A 23,882-nucleotide genomic window follows, 5' to 3' on the forward strand; every position below is an offset into this window, starting at 1 on the left:
TAGTCAAATCATAAAATGTAAAAATTTTGTTCTCCTGTTAATATTTTGTTAAATAAGAGATTACTCAGTTTTGAGTGTATTGATCATTTGGTAATAAAAAAAAAAAATATATATATATATAAAAAAATATGTTTATTTAATAAAAAAGAAGAGTTTGTACATGTTCTATGACTGGTTGTCTACCCTGTCGTATTGGGGAATCCACCACTTTAAGAAAAGGCCATTCCCTTTAGTGACATCTGGACAACAGATTTTTTGGCTCTTCAGCGGTGGGAATTTCAACGGCTGATGTGATTTTTAAACTGACAAATTTTCTTGCTTACTTGCTTTTCCTAAGCTTAACATGTCCACCCTGTCAGTGTGTGTTTTGCTTTATGTGTCCATCCCGTCGTGTGCTGGTCCACCCTGTCATCTTGATATTTTAAAATAATATTTTAAATAATAATTTAATCATATCTCTAGAATCCAGTGTGTTCAATAGCTAGGTGTGGGGGCAACAACATGCAAACAAAAAACTGCATTCAAATATCACAGTTTTCTTCAAATAAGAAAACACATATGTTCGAATTGTATAAGTTTCTGTAAAAACACATGGTTTACACAAAATCTTTTATGTATTTAAAATTTAAAAGGAGACAAATAACCCTGTTTAGGAAAGGGACAATATACCTTTCAGAAAATATCATCAATGCATCAATGCATCTTAATATTGCAATGAAAATGCATTTAACAGTAATATATATGTTTATGACAGGGTGGACATATCTTAGGGTTTATGCTTCAAATAATGGCCCAAAATTCTCTAAAAAAATGTGTGGGACCTCAGCTAATATGTTTTTATAGTACTTGAGTGTCTATTATTTATGACAAGACATAAAGCGAATGGGAAAATAAGACCAACATTTTTGAGTATTGTGAGGCTTGAAAGGCACTCTATGGTGATATTGACCCGTATTCATGTGATTGTGTCTATGTGCATGTAACTCTTTAAGTAACAGTAACTCTTGAACTGAATGCATCTATAAAACACATGGAAACAGCATTTACAGCAAATCCTGTATTTGATTGTATCACACAAATCATATGCATCAGACGGTCAATGAGTTTGTGTGTATATGTCTGCATTTACATCTGGAAGATGTATTTTTTTTTAGCTCATCTGCAATACTTCTATAGGTGGTTTCATATCAGATGTCAAATAGACGTCTATTAGATGTCTTTAATGCTTTCCAGATCAGGTGATCTTTAACAGACATCTTGCAGATGTATGTGTGCTATCTGGGTACAGTGGCCTTTATGTGGCATCTGTAACTTATATATTTTGTTACTTTAATATTTTTGGTTCAGTTTAATAGTCTTTTGTCAGCTGAGACTGACCACTGTAATTTAAGTGTATCTGTATATAAAAACAATAGAAGTCTATGTGATGTCCCCATGTGTGTGAAGACATAGAGATCTGCTTTGCTTTTGTGTCCATAAACGTCAGTTATGTTTTTCATCATATGTTTTCCACCTATTTTTTTCACATATTTTCTTCATCTATTAATGATTAGCTTAATTTTTCTTTAAACGTTACCCCTTTTATTGTATTGTATTGTATTGTATTGTATTGTAGGCCTATTTTCACCTGGCTGATTTATTTTATTTTTTTTGCACAAAATTACTTGTTTATTTGCTCTAATTCTATTTTATAAACCTTAATTTGCACAGTAGGCTCGTTTATTGTACACTAATGTGAGTAATAATAATAATCCTAGAAAATATTTTTTATTGAAATTTTCCATATGTACGCTTAAATGTACACCCAAAAATAATCCAAACATTAAAAATATCAAATCTACTAAATAAGGTGGAAACGTGCAGGATGTGCATAAATCACATAAAATAATTGTTAATTGGCCATAACATACGAATGCGTCGTGCTTCTGTTGCTCCGCATGTGTCCGTTAACTGTCCACTAAAGGTCCAACTCTTCAAGGAGAGTTTTGTGCTGATATTACGTGTTTGAGCGTCGTTTGTTAACGTCGTCTCGCTCTCTGTATGTGTGTGCGTGAGTGTGTGTCTGCAGCAGCAGCACTTCCGCTCTGAGAGACACGCGCGTCCACGGACACACACCGACACAAAGAGAGGTACACAACCCTTTAAACCTTACAATATACCTCATATTTCTATTGTATTTACGTCAGCGGTGCGTTAGGATGCCTTTATTTTCGTCTGTATGGTGAGGGTCCGAAACATTTCTCCATCGATAGTAAATGAAGACTGAGCGCAGACAACTACTAGCCTACAGATCTGACGACACATTTACTGTGTTTTTACCATATCCATTCACCGCGTTTGTGGGACGGGGTAAAGTTGGAGTTTAGTAAACTCAACATCGATGCGTGTTTGTGCTCGACTTCCTTCGGTATTAATCTCATGTCACTGTGATCGCGCGTGGACGGATTCGGTTCGATCGGGCTCAACGTTACATTTGTGCGGATCAACTCGAAGCGACGGATTCACGTCTGATCGTTTTAGAGCCCGGAATGCGGAGTAATCGCACGCAGAATCCCGCCGTGTTGTTAAACTGGAGTTAAAGGTCAAACCCGCGCCTGTACTCTTGATACATCGATACGCGGTTACATTGTTACACCCTTTGCATCGTTACAGCCAAACAGTGTTACATGTCTGCGTCGATACATTGGCACAGTGTTTTACACCATTGTTCTCACTGGAATGTTTGTGTGCCTGCTTCTCTCTCACAGATCGGGATGTCGGATGAGGACTCGCGTGCCAGCTCTAGTTCATCCTCCTCTTCCTCATCTTCCTCCACCCATCAGCAGCAGGAGAAAGACACACCTGGGAAAAAGAGAGATAACAAAGCCAACATGAGCAAGACCTCCAAACTCCTCTCCACCAGCGCCAAGAGGTGAGGAGACACCGTGAGCGTGAGGACAGATATGGGCCGTGTCCCAAAGCCAAGGCAGCTCCCAGTTAGTCAACGACCTAACCGGCGGTGGTTTTTGTATGAATGTACAACGAAACTGGATTCAGACGTGAAGCGCCGTGTCAAATGATTTAGTGAGCCTTAAAGATAAGCAAATATTTAATGACTACAGTGGTTATTTCAAAATAGAAATGAAAGCTGTAATTAAGAAAATTGAGTCATTTTCTTCGTTCAACTGCTTCAACAGACAAGGGCTAAACCAGTGTTTTTGATGGTGGAGATAGTAATGGTCTTTTTTGTTTAAATGAAGAAAAAAAACAACCTAAAAAAGCCATAATTTATTGTAAAAATCCACTTGAACTATAGAGGGTTTGCACTTATGTCACGGTTTGGTCAGTTACCCGTATGTGTGGCCATAACGTAGATTCTCAGATGTAAACAACAGCATGGATTGCATGGTCCTACTGTTGTTATATGTTGTTTTGCTAATTTATGCTGTCTAAACCTTAAAAAAAAATGTGTGGAAGCTGCTAAATCTTATGTAGAAGGGCTTAGTAAACGGGAAAGGGTGTGATATTTTGACAAACTTAAGTTAATAGGTGGTAAAGATACATACAAGCAGTTTTAATTAAGATATCAGCCTATTGTTTCACCCACCTGACCGGAAATAAGAACAAACACGAATGTTTTCAAGATTCTTGCCCTGGAAATCCTGATTGAGTTTGGCCAACCACAAACGTCTTCTCCTTGATTTGTTATAACTTTTGGCAGTCTATAGTACTCCAAATTATTATTGATTAGTACATCCCAAAACATGACATAATTCACCATTTTCAGCAGCAATAATCAGCAAAGTTTGCAAGTTCCGTTCCGTTCGGTGGCATTGTTTAAGTTCAGTGCTGCCAATGTGACTGACTGATGGCGCGCTGTGAAAACAGGAAAAAAAAACAAAAAACACACATAATCGTATGCCTAATATGATTAAAACAGTTCTGGTAATGTTTCTTGTCACATTAAATGGATTACATGAATCACTTTAAAGCCTGTATATATATATATATATATATATATATATATATATATATATATATTATTTTTTTTTTTTTTTTTTAATTTTGAAATTTGACCAAATTTGAGTAGTTTGCATTCCTGGGTATTGCTGTTGGTCATTTAACATTTCCATCGTAAAACAGTTTTGCTACTTCCCTCATGCTGTTTCATCATTAAAATTAAAGCATCACACTCAAATTCAAGCTCTGCTTCTGTAGACAGTAAAGCCTTCTTTGATTTGGTTGGTCATCTCAGTCGTTTTGACGTTGGTGAGCACCAAACTAAAAAAAAATATTTTAAAACATTTTGTCATCCTAACAACACAGAGTGGTGTGTCATGCAGTGCAGAACAACAAGAAGCATAATGAATATTAAATATTGGGGAACAATGTGGCCTTATATTTTTATTGGTGGTTACTAGCCTGCCATTTTTATCGTCTCGTCAACCACAGAACCGCACATGCAGGATTGTGGGATGTCATCGGCAGCCAATGATACTATTATCCTGCGTTCGACAACTGACCAAATGAAGGCATATTAGTAAACAGGATGTTGCATTTGTAGATGCCTTCATGGCATACTGTTATCTTGTCAGACAGTGCTTTTTTTTTTCTTTTTTTTTTTTTGCAGCTTTTACTGATATTATCAAATACACTACTAACATGCTCTTCTCGAGTAAATTAGTGCTGCTGCTATTCTAGACTGGTCATCATAGGTATTCAAATGCACCCACGTTGCCAGGTTTTGAGACGTTGCTTTGTTTCTGCAATACTTTATCTAGATTTGCATGTCGGAATTCAGAAATATTTATGGGAATCATTCGATTATGTGTTTTCTTTCAGGATTCAGAAAGAGCTGGCTGACATCATGTTGGACCCGCCACCAAACTGCAGGTGAGGAAATGCTTTGGTTCTCTTGATATTTTCTGGTTTCATCAGTGAGTATCGGTGTTGGATCATGCTTGGTTAAAGAACCACAAAGCAACAAACTGCATGTGAGATCTGCTGCCATCAGCACAAAAGGTGCTGTCACATTAGCGAAAGTAAGGTGCAATTTGCAGGCAAAAGGTCAGTAGTGTAGCTATGTATGAAGCACATTTCACAGAGATCTCACTTTAAAACCAAGCATCTTTTTTGTTAGTGAATACAGCGAATTTGTGCGAACCTTTTCACCTTTGCTTGAAGAGATTGCATGGATGCCTACTGAAATGACTCAGTTTTGCCCATGAAATTTCACAGAGCAGTGTTAAATGTGACAGCACCTTAAAACTCAGGTCTGTGGCAGAGTTTCCTCCAGCTCTCTAATTTCTGTGGTTGGCATCAGTTGTCGCAGTGCATTTATGCAGCGGATTTCGCAGAGGTCAAAGTGCGGCTGATGCTGCGGGACAGCAGCGTCATGTTCAGGTTAACCTTTCCCAGCAGTTGCCGTCTCATCAGTAAGGAGTAAGCGTTATAACTCTTTATTTGTCTAAAATTAGAATATCAAGAAATCGTGTTGTATAAGTCACCATAAGAGCTGTGGTGTGTGTGAATGGAGTTCCTCATAAACCCCTGAAGACCAGAACTGCAAGATTTAATATGTTTGTGTGCCTTTGTGGGTTCTAATTAGATATTAGAAATGAAATACTAAATGAAGTCATGCATGCATGCATGTTAACCTCTGTTGTATGATGATGATCGATATCGATACAATGTTGGCAGTATGGTCTAGAGGAAATGCTGCTGCATGTTGTAACGTTGATGGTTTGGGTAGCACAGGGGGATTTTTCTAGTGTTCTCGTGAGTACTGAAGCACAGGCCTTGTTACAAAAAGTGTCCCAATATTTCGATACCTTTTTTTATTTATTTATTTTTTTTATTATATACTAGTATTGATGTAAATTGTCTGTACCTGGAGTACAAAGTTGTTCCCAATGAGCACACACATTAGGGCTGATTCATTGCTGTAAAACAATGAAAGACATTTGCATGTTTCCTACAATGAACTGTAAGTAAATATCTAAAAATATTTTGTTTTCAACTCTGTAAAGTATGCTGTTACTATTTCAGTGTGGGGAAGCATGGCAAATGATTGTGAGTGAACTGTCCAAATGAATCAAACTGATTCATGAACCTTTTTGCAAACCCGTTTGACCACATTGGATCACAAGTGTGGTTTATTTGTGAATCTGACATTACTAGTTCTGATACTTGTAAGCTGGTAGAAACACATACAGAACAAGATTGCAAAAACATTATAAATGACTGTGATTCTCAGGTCAGTATTCAATTGCCTCTATTGTCAGACAAGAATTTATCAGTTATACTGTACTGGAACACAGCAGTGTTTCACAGAGGCTCGTGCGGCTGTAAAATCAACTGCTGTACGGCTGTAAAATCAACTGCTGTAGTTTTTTTTTTTTTTTTCTGCTTGTCCAGATAGGAAGATGGTTCAGATTTTTTACCTGCTCACAATCTAAAAATATATAATTCAAATATTATTTGCCTATTAAAAAAAATACTCTCGTAGTTGTCTCTTTACAATCAGACAATCAATTTCCCTGTTTCAGCTGTAGAAGTATCAAAGACACAGTAAACAACTACTTTTCATTATTTCCATGGTTAGAAAGATGCTTTAAAGAAAACCCTTTGAGTCACAAATGAAATCTGATCACTTTTGAGTTGTTTGTCTGTTATTTGAAATGTTTCCGTTTGTGGTTGACGTGTATGTGAAAATTGTGGTAAACCGTCCTGATGTTGCGTATGGTTATTGATCAGTGTCATTGTGAGGAAGTCTTTTACGCTGTCATTTAGTGTGAAGTATTTTGATGCATCTGTGATTATAGATGGGATGCTTGTTCAGGTTCATGTCTGTATGTCCGTAGTGTTCCAGTATGGATAGTGTAAATTGTCTTTCCTGACTGTATCTGAGGGTAATTGTACCTGACTCAGAATCGCGCAGCTGACACACCTTGTCTGTAAAACCACTCGTCATCTTTAGCATGTGTTTATACACTTCAGCTCTTTCGTTCTCTCATGTGTCTGCATTTATTAGCTGCGTTTTCTGACTCGCTCTTTTATCTTGAGGCGTAAGAGTCCCATCTCTTCCCCTGCCATTTCACCTCCCCCCCCCTCGTGGCTTTCTTCTCTCTTATCTTGATTTATTAGCAGTGTTTGCTTAAGCCAAACACATGCTATGCGACTAAGCCTTGTGTTACACTTTCTTATTTTAAGTCTTTAACAAGGTTTAACAGGTTGTAGTCCGTTTGCAGTAATGACACTCATCTAGATGCTGCAGCAAGTCTTGAATTAATTGATACTTGCCTGATGGGCAAAATACTAGCAAGTCTGTTTGGTTGCTCAGCTCTTGCTAGGATGTTTTGGGTGCTCAAGTAAAGACCTGTTTGCTCCAGCACAAATGCATTCTAATTTGGCTTTGATTTTCAGCAGACTGGCTCAATAAAGCAAGCAAATTCTCTCAGTAATACTCTGGTTGTGTCAGTATACAAAATGCTAAGGAACTTTCTGTTTTTGACACTCATTTGTCACAGACAAGAAAGGAAAACAACAGTATTTACATATTTTCAGTCAGCCGTGCAAATTTCTGTATGCATAGTTTTATGCAACAGTAGTGGCTCTAGGCATGTGACCAAAAGTGTGAATCTTATTCGCTGGCCAACATTATTTGCAGTGCAGTGGAAAAAAGAGATTAAAACATGAACAGCAGGAAATTGTTGGTGTCAGTCCTAAAAGTCCTAAACTTCCTAAACCTCACAGATTTTTTAACCAGCCTTATTATGATGTCGGTATTGAACATACATAAACAGTGTTTACCCCTTCTACATGTTACCTGCATTCAGATCTCTTATCAACAAAAGGTGCACTGCGCTCAGATATTCCTGTTTATTTGATGCAAAATACATCCGGCTTTCAAAAATGTCTGCCAGATGAGTCTTGTTTTTTTTTTTTTTTGGTCCACTGAGCGAAATCCATAAATCCAATGGCACAGAAAAGCAATATCACACTTCTTCTAAGCAAACCACATGATTTGAGGTGCAGTTTGTGTCTGCCATTAATTAAATGGTCTTTGCCTTAGCAAGAGTCAATATATTCTTCTCCAGTTGTTTTTATTTCCTGTTTGGACATCAGACCGCTGGCCTTCTCACATGAATGTGTGTTGTGTCTCAAGGCGAACGGAAGCATTGTAAACACTTCAGAGGTTCCTGTGACCTTTAGTGTTTTCACACAAGTGTTATGCGAGTGTGTGTTTGTGTTTATAGATGATGTCAGAAATTGCTGCAGGAAAAACAGAACCCGTTTGAGAGCTGCTGTGCTCAGGGGTTTTTACTTTAAACTTCATTAAAGAGAACAGCCGTGTTATCTGAAGACACTGAGGAATGCTAATAACTCAGTGTTACTTGTGAACTGAATTTAGGCCCTGAAGTTAAAAGTTGTTTTCTGATCTCACTGCTGGAGTATTTGACAGACTTGTGAAGTGATTCTCTCTAACACTATATTAGGCAGAGCTGTCCTTTGTATGATTGTCATGTGGTGGGATATTTGGTAATGATGTGAACACTTTGCAGTTCTCAGTTGAGTGTCATATGATTAGCAATGCAAAAATGTGATCAAATAGAATGATGTGTCGCCATTATTTTGCTTGTGACTGCTTGGGTGTTTTTGACATAGCAGGACATGAGGCTGCGTTTGGTGTGTTTCACATCACACATGAGCAGTGTGAAATGGTATGAAGCAAAATAATAAGAGGGCTGTTATCTCCATCTTTTTAGGGAACGTAACTGAACAAGAAATAACCGATAATAAAGAACAGTAGTGCAACTAATTGTAAACAAGTCTGGTGAGTGCAGAGCACCAACCATCAGTCCCTGCTCCCCCTCTTTTCTCCGAACGCACTGCAGCTGCTCATGGGAAACATAGTTTGTTTGAACACATTGTAAAGGTTTATAACAAAATGATATTGGATATTAAAGCAACAAATTATTATAATTCAATATAGCTTCATCCAGCATCAGTCAGTTACATCTAATGCATTGTAATACAGTGGATGTGCACGTCACTGTGAAGACAGGCTGTTTTTTTTTTTCAATCCGTTTTGATGAATATTATTATAGCACATTTTAACAGCATTGTTCAGTGTTTGGTGTGTTATGAGCAATAATAGGCTTAGTGCCGAAGCTCTGCTTGTAGCTACAATCAGAATCACACCGCTTCGCTCACACAGATGCTGTGAATGCTGTGACGTGCTCATATTGGCACCAAAATAAATATTAACTGCATGATGTGTAAAAACCATCTTATGGTTTCACATCAGTAATTTTTAACATGAAGGAAAAATAAGTTTATTAATAATTACAAATAACAAGTGTTAGAATAGTTTGTAACAATTTAACACTGTTCAAATGTTTGGGGTTGATATAATATAAATGTTCACTCCAGTTAGTGTCAGATGATCCTTCATATCATTCTAATATGCTTATAGGATACTTTCGATGAACTGGAAGTTTGAAAGAACTTTTGCATTTATTTGAAATGGAAATCTTTTGTAACATTATAAATGCGTTTACTGTTAAGTTTGATCAATTGAAAACATCCTTGCTGAATAATAAGTATTCATTTCTTTTGAATGATAATATTATAAATCGTGTAGTGTAATTAGGGCTCAATGTAATTTTTTCGTATCAGTCGAAATCGAGAATTGTCATGATAAATGTCAATTTTTTTTTAAATTTGATAAAAGGCAATTTTGGTTAATTTTGGTTTTAAACTGCTTTTGATGGTAAGAACAAGACAAACACTTCACGTTTTTGAATTCTTTATACTTTTCCAGTAATTTTCTTAATAAAAGAATTATTTTAATAGAAGAAACGATTTCTTAGTTTTGCTTGTTCTAATGAATAATATTGTTTCAAATCAAGAAATATTTATATTTCATTACTCCTTTAATAAATGTCTACATTAATAATATAAATTAGATGAATATCCCACATTTCTGCCACAATACCATGGTGTGGTTAGTATTGCTGCAGTAAATCCATGGTAAATGATGGGGATTTGTGGATTGAAAAACCTTCTGACTGTAGGGATGGGCGATATGGGCTTAAAAATGTATCACGATAATTTCTGGTGTTTATTGCGATAACTATATCAATGACGATAATTCAGGGAAATCCTGTTTCTTTGGAGAAAAGTATTATCTTTCCTATTTTTACCCAGAATAGGGTGTTGTGAGCATTACTGAGTATACTGTTTATTCACTGGAATGTGAATTAAATAGTTTGTACTCTCTGTACTGGAAGCTCCCAAATTTGACGCATTCCTTGTGTTCACTTGGCAATAAAGGCCTTTCTGATTCGTAAACGCAGAAACTCCACATATGCTTTATTGCAGAAGTAATAGTACTGACGACGCTTCAGGAATCTCTAATCCAGTTATCGCTGTAGCTGAATAAAATGCAGACAGAGGAATTTTAACTGAGGAAACATGAAGACAATAAACATACAATTGATACAATATATGGTTTGTCTGTTTTCTTCGAGCAATCTTGGGTATTTTTATAAGGATAAAGTATATTTATAATTAGAGATGCACGATATTGGATTTTTGCCGATATCCGATATGCCGATATTTTTTCATCTCATTTTGGCCGATACCGATACCGATATATATCATTTTATTTGGAAAGTTAGTTTTTAACAATAACTTATTCGTTAGGATTAAATAAATAGTAATGAGTGGTTTACATTCAATCCCTTCTTTTTCATCAGTAGACTAGCATTATTTATGATCTGAATTTTGTAAATTAAGTTCACTTTTGCTATGTTATAAGCCGAACTTCGGATGCTTTCACTTTCGAATTCGCAATCTGAATACAACATTTCAAAACGAAAACAGAAAAGTAGAACTAAACTGGGTGACTGTGAGGGTGCTTTGCGGGACATGAACAGGACATAATTCATTGCTACAATTTCTTAATTCGTGCCTATGATTTATTAATTTATTAATTTGTAAAATGAGGGAACGAATTAATATGTAGTATTAATGAATTGTTAATTTATTCCCACGAAATATTTTATTTCCCACCCGCAATTTATCACAGTAAGAGATACGAAAACATGGATTAAAAGTGAATGACAAGAAAATAAACCTAAGAAATTAAAGGGTGAGACGGTGAGGATTTGGGAAAATAAAAATATTAAGTTATGTGGCAATTCGTGACCAACTGGCAAAACAGTACACTTTTTTTGCACAAGAATACCAACATGTTTACCTTCTCTGGTTTAACAAGCGGTCTTTTACCCTACTCGAAAACCAAATCCTCCGTCCGCCATCGTTTCCAGAATAGTCGCGTCCTTTTTGCCGTCACCACCTGGCTCGTGCTGACACTACAAATACAAACCAGGCTCTACACCCGAAGCGCTCACAACGAAAACTACTCTTTGCGTGATCAGTGAAATCCTGAATATGCCACGGCTTTGTAACTCTGTAACCCGCGCTGTATGGAGCAGTGCGACCACGTCAAATTTTAACTTGCACATTTAAAAAAAAAATAAATAAAAACAAAAAAAAAGTGACAGTTTTGATCATTCTAGAGCCCTGCAATACAAAGGCATTCAACATGGAAAGAAAGTAATAGAAATGTAGTCACTAAGTCATGTTTAATTATAATTTCTAATTATTTTATACGGTGCACTGCGCTCTGACAGGGCTGCGGGACACGAACATAATTATTTCCTACAACTTGTTAATTCGTTCCTACGTTTTATTAATTTATTAATTTGTAAAATAAGGGAACGAATTAAAAAGTCGTATTAACGAATTCTTAATTTATTGCCACGAAATCTTTTATTTCCCACACGCAGTTTACCCGCATAAATGATCCGACAACATGGATTAAAAGTAAATGACAAGAAAACAAACCTGCGAAATTAAAGGGTGAGACGGTGATGATTTGTGAAAAGAAACTATAAATATTATTAAGTTTGTGGCAATTCGTGACCAACCGGGAAAACAGGACACACAGCCGCTTATGGCTTTAAATGTATTGGCTCGAACTGCATGAATCCAAAAGTATGGTCGCTACTAACATTTGCCTGCTAACCAATTATTTAACTTATAAAGAATGCTTTGTACCTCACTTGTGTCATATTCACGAAAAATGTTTCATATGAGCAACAGTGTGTTTTGCCGTTGCGCCGCCGAAGAAAGAGAATTCACTGACCGCGCGCCGTAATTACTTTTTATTTTAAATGCAGATCATGTCATGTGCAAACACAGCCATTGGGTTTCAAAATACAACAAAGAGCACCATAAAACCATTTAAAATGTGCATTTAGCGATCTAGTGACTGGATATGAAACAGGCAACAGTAAATTATCCCAAATGGAACAACGGCGCGCTTTCTCCTATAGCCGCTGCTGCCACTGCACGTGCTATTGCTATGCATCATTCTGTATGTGTATTCTCAGTTTAAATGCAGCGATACAAAACAGTGAATCTACTCCTCATTCAGTCAAAACTTTGCTTCAAGAATGAGCCACACTGCTGACGTGATCTAATCCCTAGCACACCCTTAGCACATGTGAGTTAACATATTCATCTTATCGGCAAAACATATCGGCATAATTTTTCATATCGGGCCGATGCCGATATTTACATTTGAAGTCATTATCGGCCGATTCCGATATCAGTCCGATAATATCGTGCATCCCTATTTATAATATAATGCTAATCGACATAGCCTTTATAATACTATTTTTTTTTTTTCCCAAATTCAGTTTTTTTTTTTTTTTCATTTCTTTGTAATGGTTAAATTAAATTCTATTAATCAAAGAGCATGTCTAATTAATTAAAATCATGAAACTTACACAATTTCACATCAAATTAATAAAGGTTGAACAAAAATGACATGTTTAGGGCCCTATGAAATGTTTTATTTTTTCTCACCATGTGTTTTATTGTTATCAAATTCTGTGTGTTAGCATGTCTAATTATTTGAATGCATACTTAATTTATTCAAATGTATTCTTAAAATAGCCTTATGAATGTTTTTTTTTTTTTTTTTACCCTCAGAAATTCTGTGCTGTGTATTTAACATGTTCTGATTATCAAATGAAGGCATAAAACATTAATTTCATTTATTTTTTAATTATTAAAAAATTAAGCAAACCCTTTTTTTTTTGGCAAACAAAGGGGAATTTACTATTAAAATTAAAACATAAAAGACATGTTGTGTGATTATACCCTAAAAAATAATGTTTGTTTCATTTTAGTAGTAGTATTAGTAGTAGTAATAGTAGTAATATATCTGGCACAATGTCTTCAAGTTAAACCGGACTTTTATTTTGACGGGTTGCCGTGTCTACCTTTACATTTCTGTGTATATGATATAATGTTAGTTTTCCTAAAATGGAGTGGTCAAATGCTCATAAAGTGACTCTTAGCAGATATTGTTAATGTATTTATGTCCTCATTTAGAGAGAGACGACAGGCGCTGAAATCACCGCAAACGTCACGTGCACTTCAATGTGTGTAGTAAACAAAAACACTCGTCTGCTCCATTCATTAAAACAGACACACGCAGGATTCACATTTAAATGGTATTTTTGTGCCATAATATTTACAGATACTAGTCCATATTGCGGTTTGATTTAAGTGTAATGACCTACTTTTGATTAATTCATCCAAACTTTGACAATTTCCGTGACATTCCGCATTCAGTAAATTCAGTAAATTCCATTTTTATGACTGGATTTCACGATTCCGTCCACGTTTTCCACGTCTTCCACATCGCGGAAATCATATGGCCCTATACTATAAAATAGTATGATTTCTGCCTCAATTCTGCCCATGATTATAAAGCCACATCTGATAGCGAAAGGTTATTTCAAACACTTGACTATGTTATGAAGTTAATTTGGGGAAAAAGCATGTCAATAAATGATATCTTTGTTGGACAAAAGGTTTGTAAACAGGCTTAAACACACACAAAACTGCTTTGCACACTTGCCACTAGTACAGTTAACGCTATTTAAGGCTCAGGTCAATTTTTGTCGCACTGCACAGTTTTGACCAAACCACTTCCAGATTGGAGCTCCCCATTTAGCTATATATTAGTTTCACGTCCGCCTTTAGCATGTCACTCCGCACTGTCACACACAGAAATATGTGTGTCAACAACTAGACTTTATCCTTATTATTGCAGGAAGACTAATTCTTATTGTGGAGAATCTTTACCTGTATATCGCAAACGATAAGATACCGCCCATCGATTTATCGCCCAACCCTAGGTATAATAATTGTAATAATTGAAAAAATAAAACTGAAATTCCTCCATTGCATTGTTGTTTTTGTTACACGCTGAAGTGAGAATGAAGTCTCTAATAAAATAGCTTCAGCTCTTCTAAAATAACTCACTTTGTCTAATGTGTGCTGTGAGTTATTTATCACTGGCTGTATGCAGAAAAGATCCCTGTGTTACTGAACTGAATGGCAGTAGCAGCAGTGTGACGGACCCCTGACACGTCCAAACACTGCGTGTGTTCAGACAGTGGCTCCTGTGTGCGCTTGTATTCAGCTGTTGAGATGCTTCTGTTGTGACGCATAAATCCGAGTGGAAATGAGACAGAGCCGGTTTGAGCCACTCATCTCATGGGTATTACGCTCAGACGCGGACACAGGATGGGTTTGTGTGAAACTGTGCTGCCAAGTACGATCGCCCAAAAGGCAAGCTTTGTTACGGGAAAAACTTGAGCCTAAATTTGCCTCTGATTATTTTTAGGATATATATTTAGGTCAGATTATTTGCGCTGCTCTGAAAACACAGAGGGGCAGGTATGTTTGGCCAACTTTTACACATGCAGTGAATGAAGTTCCTGCTGTGAAGTTTCACATCCGTAATTTAACCTTTAAAAATAGTCTTTCAGATGTGTTTTGCACCTGTGTTTATATTCTCTTTCTGTTGCTAAAAGCAAATTGCTTGGTTCACTCTTTTCTGTCCTTAATTATAAGAGATACTGTAAGCACATTCACACTGTTATATAGCAGCTCTAGTCTGAAACCACACCAGTTATTGGCATGGATTAAAAAGGCATTTCTTTATTCCTGCGGACAAGTGCACTGCCCTTATGTGACCCTGGACCACAAAACCAGTCATAAGTCGCATGGGTATATTTATAGCAAAAGCCAAAAATCATTAGGTTATTAAGTAAAGATCATGTTCCATGAAGATATTTTGTCAATTTCCTACTGTAAATATATCAAAACTTAATTTTTGATTGGTAATATGCATTGCTATGAACTTAATTTGGTCAATTTTAAAGGTGATTTTCTGTATTTATTTTTTTAATTTATTTATTTTATTTTTATTTTTTTGCACCCTTAGATTCCATACATCAATGGAAAACATTCAGATGATGTATAAATCTCAATTTAAAAAAAAATTAAGCCTTATGACTGGTTTTGTGGTCCAGGGTCACCTGTGTGTGTATGTGTATATGTGTGTATATATATATATATATATATATATATATATATATATATATATATATATATATATATATATATATATATATATATGCGTATTCGTATTGAACCGTTCGGTACGAGGCTTTCGGTTCGGTACGCATTACGAACCGAACGATTCAGAAAAATACTTTTATATTTGAAAAAAATAAAAGAGAATAAAGTGTGTAATATAGCCGCTTTTCCACTATCGTGCCGAACAGTTCTTATAACGGTCAGGTATGGTTCCAGTTGTGTTTCCACCTGAGCCTGGTACGGCACGATTACAAACTGTTCTCGGCCCGGTTAGACAACCGTGCCAAACCGTGCTGATAGTATGTGTGTGCTAAGTGAAAGCGCGCTGTATGATCAAACAGCCAAGTAAACAGCTGTTACGCTGCGTTCATAGCTCATGCATTAATACTGTCAATAAATGTCTTAGTTTTCAGAAAGGTTTTACCTTCTGTGTTTGTCTCCGTTGGCATGCATATCCCCTCAGCATTTGCTGGTAACGTTATACCTGTCGTCGCCTTCTGTTTATTTTATTTTTTGCGTTGTTTATAGTTGTGTCCTTTTTTTCTGTTATTTAACGAAGTCCCAAAAACAGAAATATCTGATCATATCTCTGTTTATATTACAATTGCGTTAACAAGGCAACGACTAAGGCATTTGTATTTGCATTCCAAAGAGTTCCGTTATCGGCACCACAGTGGAAATTGAAACCGTATCCGTGCTGACTAGCCCGGATCGGCACGGAACGGAACGGTTAAGCGAAGAGAACGGTTCGGCACGATAGTGGAAAAGCGGCTAAATAATTCCTGCTTTGTACAGAAAAACAAAAGCCCAAATAGAGAACCAGTTGGCCGAAGCACCAGCGATTGCTCTGTTAACAGACAGCTGGACGTCTTTCTATTAGTTTATAACTACTACAATATTACATTATTTTTTTTTTTATCAGGAGCTTTTTGGTTTTGGTTATAAAGGAGGTTTTGTTTTATATGCTGCTAAAAAGAAACCCCAGAAGATGGGTGAAGAATAGCTCCATCATTTTTTATTAAATATATATAAATATATATATATATATATATATATGGGGTGTGTGTGTATATATATATATATATATATATATATATACACACCCCATTTATTTATTTATTTATTTATTTATTTATTTTTTTAGTCATTTTAGTCACATTTACATTTTCCAGTTGGAGGTGTAACAGCTTACAGGTAGTCAGTGCATCACTGATAACAGCCTATCAGTCTTATCACTGTGTGTGTATAAATGAATGATGTAATTTAAATTTCAGCTGTAAAACAATCGTCTTGACAGCACTTTAAGACGCATTTAATACCAATGTAAAGGAATAGTTCACCCAAAAATGCAAACTGTCATTTACTCGCCCTCAAGTTGTTTCACACCTGTATGAATTTTGTTTGTTCTGCTGAACACAAAAGCTGATGTTATGATATTATAGGATGGAAAATACTGATAGAGTATAAGGCCTATTATTAGTCATATTAATCTAGTATATCTAGTATTAATCTAGTATTATTAATTATTAAATAAGTGGCAAGAAGAGTGGGATACATGTACAAAATACAAATAATAAATTACATAGAATCCATATGTCTCTTTTAAAACTAGATTTGATCAAATGGTATTTACCAGATGCCACATAGGTCATATAAGACTGACTCATTCATTTTTGCTTAAACGGGAAGACCCTACTCAGTGCATGTTTTGCAAGATTCCCCTTTCTGTCAGACATATGTTTCATACTTTTGAACCCCCAATTAGCATGTTTCTTTGGAAATTTGAACAAACTCAAAGTAAAAGTGAAATACGCTATGCGTGCATGAAAACAAACACAAAAAAAACACATTTGCATGACAGCACTCTCTGAAAAAGCACAGAAGGACACACGACAGAGCACTTGACACAAAACAAACCAAAAACAAGGATGAAACAGTGGTACATATCGGATAACGCACTGGAATTTATGTTTTCACGTGGCTATGCGGTGTCCCGGTAAAACACTGAATACAGCCAGCGGATCATTCCATTCCATTTCATTCCATTAAGTTGCTTGCGATTTTCTTAATTTTGGGAATTTGTTAATTCTTAGAGAAGACAAAAGTAAAATTGGGACTTCTGCTTACAGTGATATATAGCACTTGATGCTGACTGCTGGAATAAGTCTGAAAAAGCAAAGAAAAGTGCAGGCCTGTCAGGTCCCCTGAAAATGTTCTAGGTCTTTAAGGGTTAACTGTTCTTCAGAACCGAAAACCTTTTCATTACCCTTTGATTAAATAATTTATTATCAGTGAGATTAGCTACACCTCTTCAAGTTACAAGGTCATATCAGGTTAAAAAGAATTTTATTGCACACGCTATTCTGATTTCTAGTCCACTCTGCTCAAAATTCTGCTGATGTAAATCACTTGTGGTACTGTTCTGAGTAAATGACCCTCTCTGCTTTTGTTCTCAGTGCGGGTCCTAAAGGAGACAACATCTACGAGTGGAGGTCCACTATCCTGGGTCCTCCAGGTTCAGTGTATGAGGGAGGAGTGTTCTTCCTGGACATCGCTTTCACACCAGACTATCCCTTCAAACCACCCAAGGTCAGAGCGCGATATTACACAGTCACAGTTTCACAGTTTACTTTAATTAAGCAATAGACATTAAATTAATCAAAAGTGGCAGTAACAGGTTTCCTACAGGGTTTGGAAAATATGGAATTTGATGCAAGTATTTTTGTAATAAAATAAAATATTTACAATTGACTGTACTATATACCAAATATTAAGCTAAAAATAATGCTCTATGAGGCATTTATGTTAAATATGGTCTGAAAATCTACTGAGAGGTTTGGAAATTTGAGTCTGGAAAAGTATAGAATTTTGAAATGGAAAATGGGACCCTGCAGTAAAGACATTTATAATGTTAGATATATAAATACTGTTCTTTTAACCTTTTCATTTAAAAATTCAGAAAATGTATTGGTTTACAAAAACATGAAGCAGCACAACTGTTTTTAATATTAATAATAATCAAATGTTTCTTGAGCAGCAAATCAGCAAATTGGATTGATTTCTGAAGGATCATGTGACACTGGAATAATGATGCTGAAAATTCAGCTTTGATCACAGATATAAATTACAGTACTATTTATTCATATAGACAACTATTTTAAATTCTATTAATTGTAATACCACTTTTTCACGCGAGTACAATACTTATACATTTTATTTTTGGTACTTGGCGATACCGATTATTGAAACCTGTATTTTCATTGCTTTTGTCATTTTTAAAAATCTTGGGTAGAGAAATCAAAAGAATATGAATGCCTAATAGTTAGTCTAAATTGTTTTTGCTCTGTCATATGTTATCATTCACTTAATTTCACAAAACACAACACATAATGTCAGTATAGGGCCGAAACTGGTATTCCTAGTTATATCAATATATTACATATCAGATGTGAGCCTTGGACACTGCTGTCAAGTGCATATAAACGCATACCTGCACCACACATTCAGTATCTTGTTGTCTTGCGCAACTGTTAGGCATTCCAGAACAGACTCATTATGATTATGTCATTAAAACACTGGCTCTGTTTTTCTATACTGGAGTGACTCACTCTCAAAATTAGGTTGTGACTCCTAGTCTTTAAGGTTATAGATTGCTTTGATTATAAAATGGTTCAACCAAATTATTGAATTCAAAAATTATATATATATATATATATATATATATATAAAAATATAAAACCCTATTTTAATTAGTTGAGCTGAGGCTTTTCAGTGTTCACCTGAGTTATCGTCAGTGTTTGTTTGACATTGTGAAATAGATAATAGAGCTTCTGTCCGTGACAGACAAGAAACAGGGCTGTAAAAAAGAAAGTGAGGGGTTGTGCAAACTTAGATAAGTAAGGTTTGTCAGTCAACAAGACGGAATAACCGTAATTAACTACTTCCAGTACAAAGACTACCTCAGCTTCTCTGTGTTAATGGACACAAGGGCTTCTTCTTAATTTTTTTAATGACACTTGTCCTGTTCTGGTGTGTCAGGTGACGTTTCGCACGAGAATCTACCACTGCAACATCAACAGTCAGGGCGTTATCTGTCTGGACATCCTGAAGGACAACTGGAGCCCGGCGCTCACCATCTCCAAAGTGCTGCTGTCCATCTGCTCTCTTCTCACAGACTGTAACCCTGGTAAGACACTCGTCCAGCTCATCTTGAGAGAAGTGTTGGCTGATAGAGCTGTTAGCGCTTGTTAAGCCGGTCATGGGTTGAAGCTCCAGTGTTTGTCAGTATGTTGGAGCTCCACCTGTTTGACCAAGACTAGAGCAGGGCAGTTACAGGTGTGGGCATCGATACAGCCACATAATGCTCATGTATGAAACTGCGCACACGTCTTTGTTCATCTCATGTCTAAGCTAACAAAAGCAGAAACATGCGCCTTGTTGCTAGGAGACATGACGAATCAAAACAATGAGTTCTAAAATCAGCCCAAATACCAAACATGTTTGATAAATGGAGTCTTCATTTGTAAAAAATTTGGAGTCTGTGACATCATGCACTACACTACAAATCTGCAGACTGGCTCTGACTTTGGCCAACTAGTGTCAGCTTGTCTAGACTGTAAATCAGGCCGCATATGCTCCCAGAATTTAATCAGCGCGACTTCAAAATATATTTGGGAGCATTTGTAAGAGTAATTGTTGTGGTGTGACTTGTTTTCATTTGTTTACAAAACATTCGCTAAGTACTGCACAGTATACGACTGCTGTGAGCTGATACAGTGAGCCGTTTCTATCCAACATTACCAATTAAACTTCATCTTTACATTCTTAGCTTTAATGCAGATTTTAGATATTAGCCGTCAATCACTCACATTGCTCTCTATTGGAACTCGGAACCGGACGGTTTTTGCTCCAAACGTTTTCTTTCAACCAATCTCTGTTCCGGATTTGCACTGCATTGCAATTATGGGCGTGCGACATGAACGTTTTTGATTGTTGATTATTAAAATATCCCTACGATCTGCTATTATTGAAGAAATAAAGTAAGCCTATCATGTTACAGCGCACATCCTATCAGTTGCAGTTCTGGCGCCTCCATCTTGCGACATACATTCACACCAAATGTTTACTCAGCAGCACTCACTAAACACTGCACTTATTTGCAATCACAAGTACGTTATTTGCATGTGCTTTAAACCTTGCCACTTAAACATTTTATTCACGTGCTGTTCTGACATGCGCTTACATTTGAAGTGTGTGCACTCAAAAAAAAGCATAATTTCACAAAGCTAAAGTCTGTCAGACCATTCTGTTTTTGCTTCAGATATTGAAATTATAATCTAATTTAAACCAGAAACAGCTCATGCATGCAGCATCTTTGTGTGGATTAAGTAAAATGCAGTGGTTGCCTCTAATTTAAATGGCTACAGAGAGTTTGACCTGTAATAGAGACAATAAACATCTTGTTCATATACTCATATTTTCATTCTTTCCTGTCCCTTTCTTAAGGCGATTAAATAATTATTTAAATGGCCCATTTGTTTGTAAAGCATCTGCAATCAGAATTTGCCATGAAGAATCGAGATCAGTGCATTACTAAAAAGTGTGTGGTAAAGAATTCAGGATCAGGTTCGACTGGTGAAGCTGTTAATCATCAGGATGTTTCTGGCCGTTCGTCTCAGTTGGCAGTTATGGTGCTCCTTAATATTCATTGGGTGCTCCTAAATTTTATTTGGTATCCTAACTTTTTGAATTTGGGAGCACCAGTGGAAAAAAAAAAAAAAGTCAATTTCGAACCCTGTTAGGTCAAAGGTTATTAAAAATATTAGAATAAAACAAACAGATTGTCCTATCATTCATTATAAACAACATAAAAAAACAGCAAGCCTAAACCAATTTATTTAAAGTGAAACTGATAGTACCAGTATGTGGGAAATGCACTGTCAGCTTGATAAATAAACTTGGCCTCACGTACCTCTCTGGATCGGCACAATTCAAAATTTTGCGCGCTTTGCATGTTTCACGTGCTTGACTGTAATCGCATTATGTAAGTCACAGCATGGTTCACATGATAAAATACATGGAAAATACAGAACCTATCATTCAGTGCTGAGAAGGTTTGCTTACAAATTCAGTATACTAAATATGGATATTCACCCAGTATATATGTCTCTGTGTGTTTTTGTGATTATTATTGCATATTGTGTTAACTTGAAAACAGTGCTAGTGAGTGTTAGCTGAGGTACTTGTGTGTGTGTGTGGCACACAAGCACAAAGTATACTTAGAATACAGCTAAACAAAGCCTTAAAGTACAGATTTGATCGGTTGCCCCATAAGGGAATTGACACATGCACACTGGACAGTTTAATTATTTCCAGTGCCACTCTTTCTCTCTTTAAGTTAAAATGATTAAAATGTCTTTTTACTCGTTCAGACTGGAGATGTGGGTTTCTTTGAACCCCCTCACATGATGCGGCTGTCTGGTGTTATTGCCATCTCCAGTAGTTTGCTGTTCTGTCTCAAGCTGTGTCACACTAGACTAGATTTCTATGGACTCTGCAGCTGTTGTACAGTGCTTTGCGAATGTATTCATACCAACCCCGCCCCCCCGACATACACACACACACGTTTTGTTATGCCTTCACATTTTGTTTAACTTCTTTAAATTACTTTTTTTCCCACATCAGTCTACACCCCACACACCGTAATGGCAAAGCAAACAACTGGTTTTTAACATCTTTGCAAATTTAACACTTGAAATTCAGCTCAGGAGCTTCATATTGCTTGTAGTGGCAAATTCAGTTGAATGGGTATGATTTGGAAAGACATATATGATATCTGATGAACCTCAATTCCAAGCATCATGTTTGAAGGAAACCAGACACTGCTCATCAACTTAAAGAGTACCGTCTCAACAGTGAAGTGTGGTGGTAGCAGCCTCATACTGTGGGGCTGTTTTTCAGCGGCAGGGACAGAGAGACTCGTCAGAGTAGAAGGAAAGCTCAACACAGCAAAATATAGAGATAACCTTAATAAAAAAAAAAGCAGTCCACAGCATTGAGAACCTCAGACTGGACAGAAGGTTCACCTTCCAACAGAACAGTGAGCCAAAGCACACGGCAAGAGTAGCTTTTAGACAACTCTGTGAATGTTCTTGAGTGGCCCGGCCAGAGCCTTGGCTTGAACGCAATCAAATATTTCTGGAGAAACCTGAAAATGTGCATCTACCCCCATCCAACCTGACAGAGCTTGAGAGGTGAAGAGGTGAGAAGAAGAATAACAGATAATTGGCAAATGATGACGTGCAAAGCTTGTCGCATCATACCAAAAAAAGACCTGAGGCTGTAAAGTGCGCAGTACACATGCAGCCTGATTATTCATAACCACACATACAGTGTACTTCGGTTTTTAAAATGGTACCTATGTAGACTCTAGATAGCAAGGTAAGATAAGCAAGGTTTTGAAACAAAGCTGATGATTGTTTTTTTTCAACCTGACAAATTGTGTGTCGTTTTCTGCAGCTGATCCTCTGGTAGGAAGCATCGCCACGCAGTACACAACCAACAGACCAGAGCACGACAGGATAGCCAAACAGTGGACCAAACGCTACGCCACATAATTTCCTCCGGCCGCAGAGCGCCGCTGCCAGCCGGACATCTGTGGGAAGGGGGTGGGATGGGATGGGATGGGATAGGAAAGAGCTGTAAGAGAAAATGGGGGGGATGGGGATCCATAGGGTAGAGATACAGGGTGGATTTTATGATGGAATTTAAATTCCCATTTCAATTGTTTTCTTTCCCTACATTTTTTTTTGTTGTGTTTACTTCCCTTGGCTCAAGTAGCATCATGATTTGACAGAAATGGATCTTAATGTGTGTTTTCTTTGCCTTCCTGTTGTAAATTGGTTTTATTTGGAGCTTCTTCATTCTTGTCAAATGAAGTCACAGCATGAGCCTATGGCAAGATTGTTCCATGTATGTATTTTCCCCACCAATATTAAAGTTGACGTTGGTGTACATAGTCGTGCGGTATCTTTCATTCCAAGCATTCAGAGAGAAACACTGGATTTCTGTTACGGGGGCAATTTTAAAAGCCTGTCAGGAACATCTTCAGGGCATATTTCACCCCAAAACATAAGTAAATGAATTAAGGATGATTAAGACTTTTCTGCTTGGTGAAATCTCATTCCCTTTACAATACTGCAAATAAAAATGTGTATTTACGTTAACTATGTGCAAATAGTCCACCTTGTTGGCAGAGGGTATTTACACTAACTCCACCTACAAACATGTGATTGGGATCGTCAACACTACACAAGACGATCACCACACATCAGTTCCAGTGGTGTAGATGGTAAAACGTGTGCAGTAGT

At 36.7% G+C, this 23,882-nt stretch overlaps 2 protein-coding genes across 2 annotated transcripts in view; both read left to right on the forward strand.

Annotated features, from left to right (window-relative positions):
- Positions 1–23,882, forward strand: part of rpl15 (ribosomal protein L15) — a 211,407-nt gene that overhangs the window by 177,153 nt on the left and 10,372 nt on the right. The window lies entirely within an intron of this gene.
- ube2e1 (ubiquitin-conjugating enzyme E2E 1) lies at positions 1,999–23,526 on the forward strand. The gene is made up of 6 exons (XM_051137346.1): positions 1,999–2,129; positions 2,748–2,911; positions 4,822–4,872; positions 17,970–18,102; positions 19,552–19,699; positions 23,032–23,526. Exons 2-6 carry the CDS (start codon positions 2,754–2,756, stop codon positions 23,127–23,129), a joined length of 588 nt encoding a protein of 195 aa, XP_050993303.1. The 5' UTR covers positions 1,999–2,129; positions 2,748–2,753; the 3' UTR covers positions 23,130–23,526.

Source organism: Labeo rohita, chromosome 19, assembly GCF_022985175.1.
Source record: "Labeo rohita strain BAU-BD-2019 chromosome 19, IGBB_LRoh.1.0, whole genome shotgun sequence".
NCBI lineage: Eukaryota > Metazoa > Chordata > Actinopteri > Cypriniformes > Cyprinidae > Labeo > Labeo rohita.

Excerpts from the sequence above, each read along its gene's own strand:
- ube2e1 (XM_051137346.1), top strand. The coding sequence starts at position 2,754 with ATGTCGGATGAGGACTCGCGTGCCAGCTCTAGTTCATCCTCCTCTTCC. Across the intron at positions 2,912-4,821 it reads CTCTCCACCAGCGCCAAGAG|GATTCAGAAAGAGCTGGCTG; the intron begins GTGAGGAGACAC and ends GTTTTCTTTCAG. Across the intron at positions 18,103-19,551 it reads ATCCCTTCAAACCACCCAAG|GTGACGTTTCGCACGAGAAT; the intron begins GTCAGAGCGCGA and ends CTGGTGTGTCAG.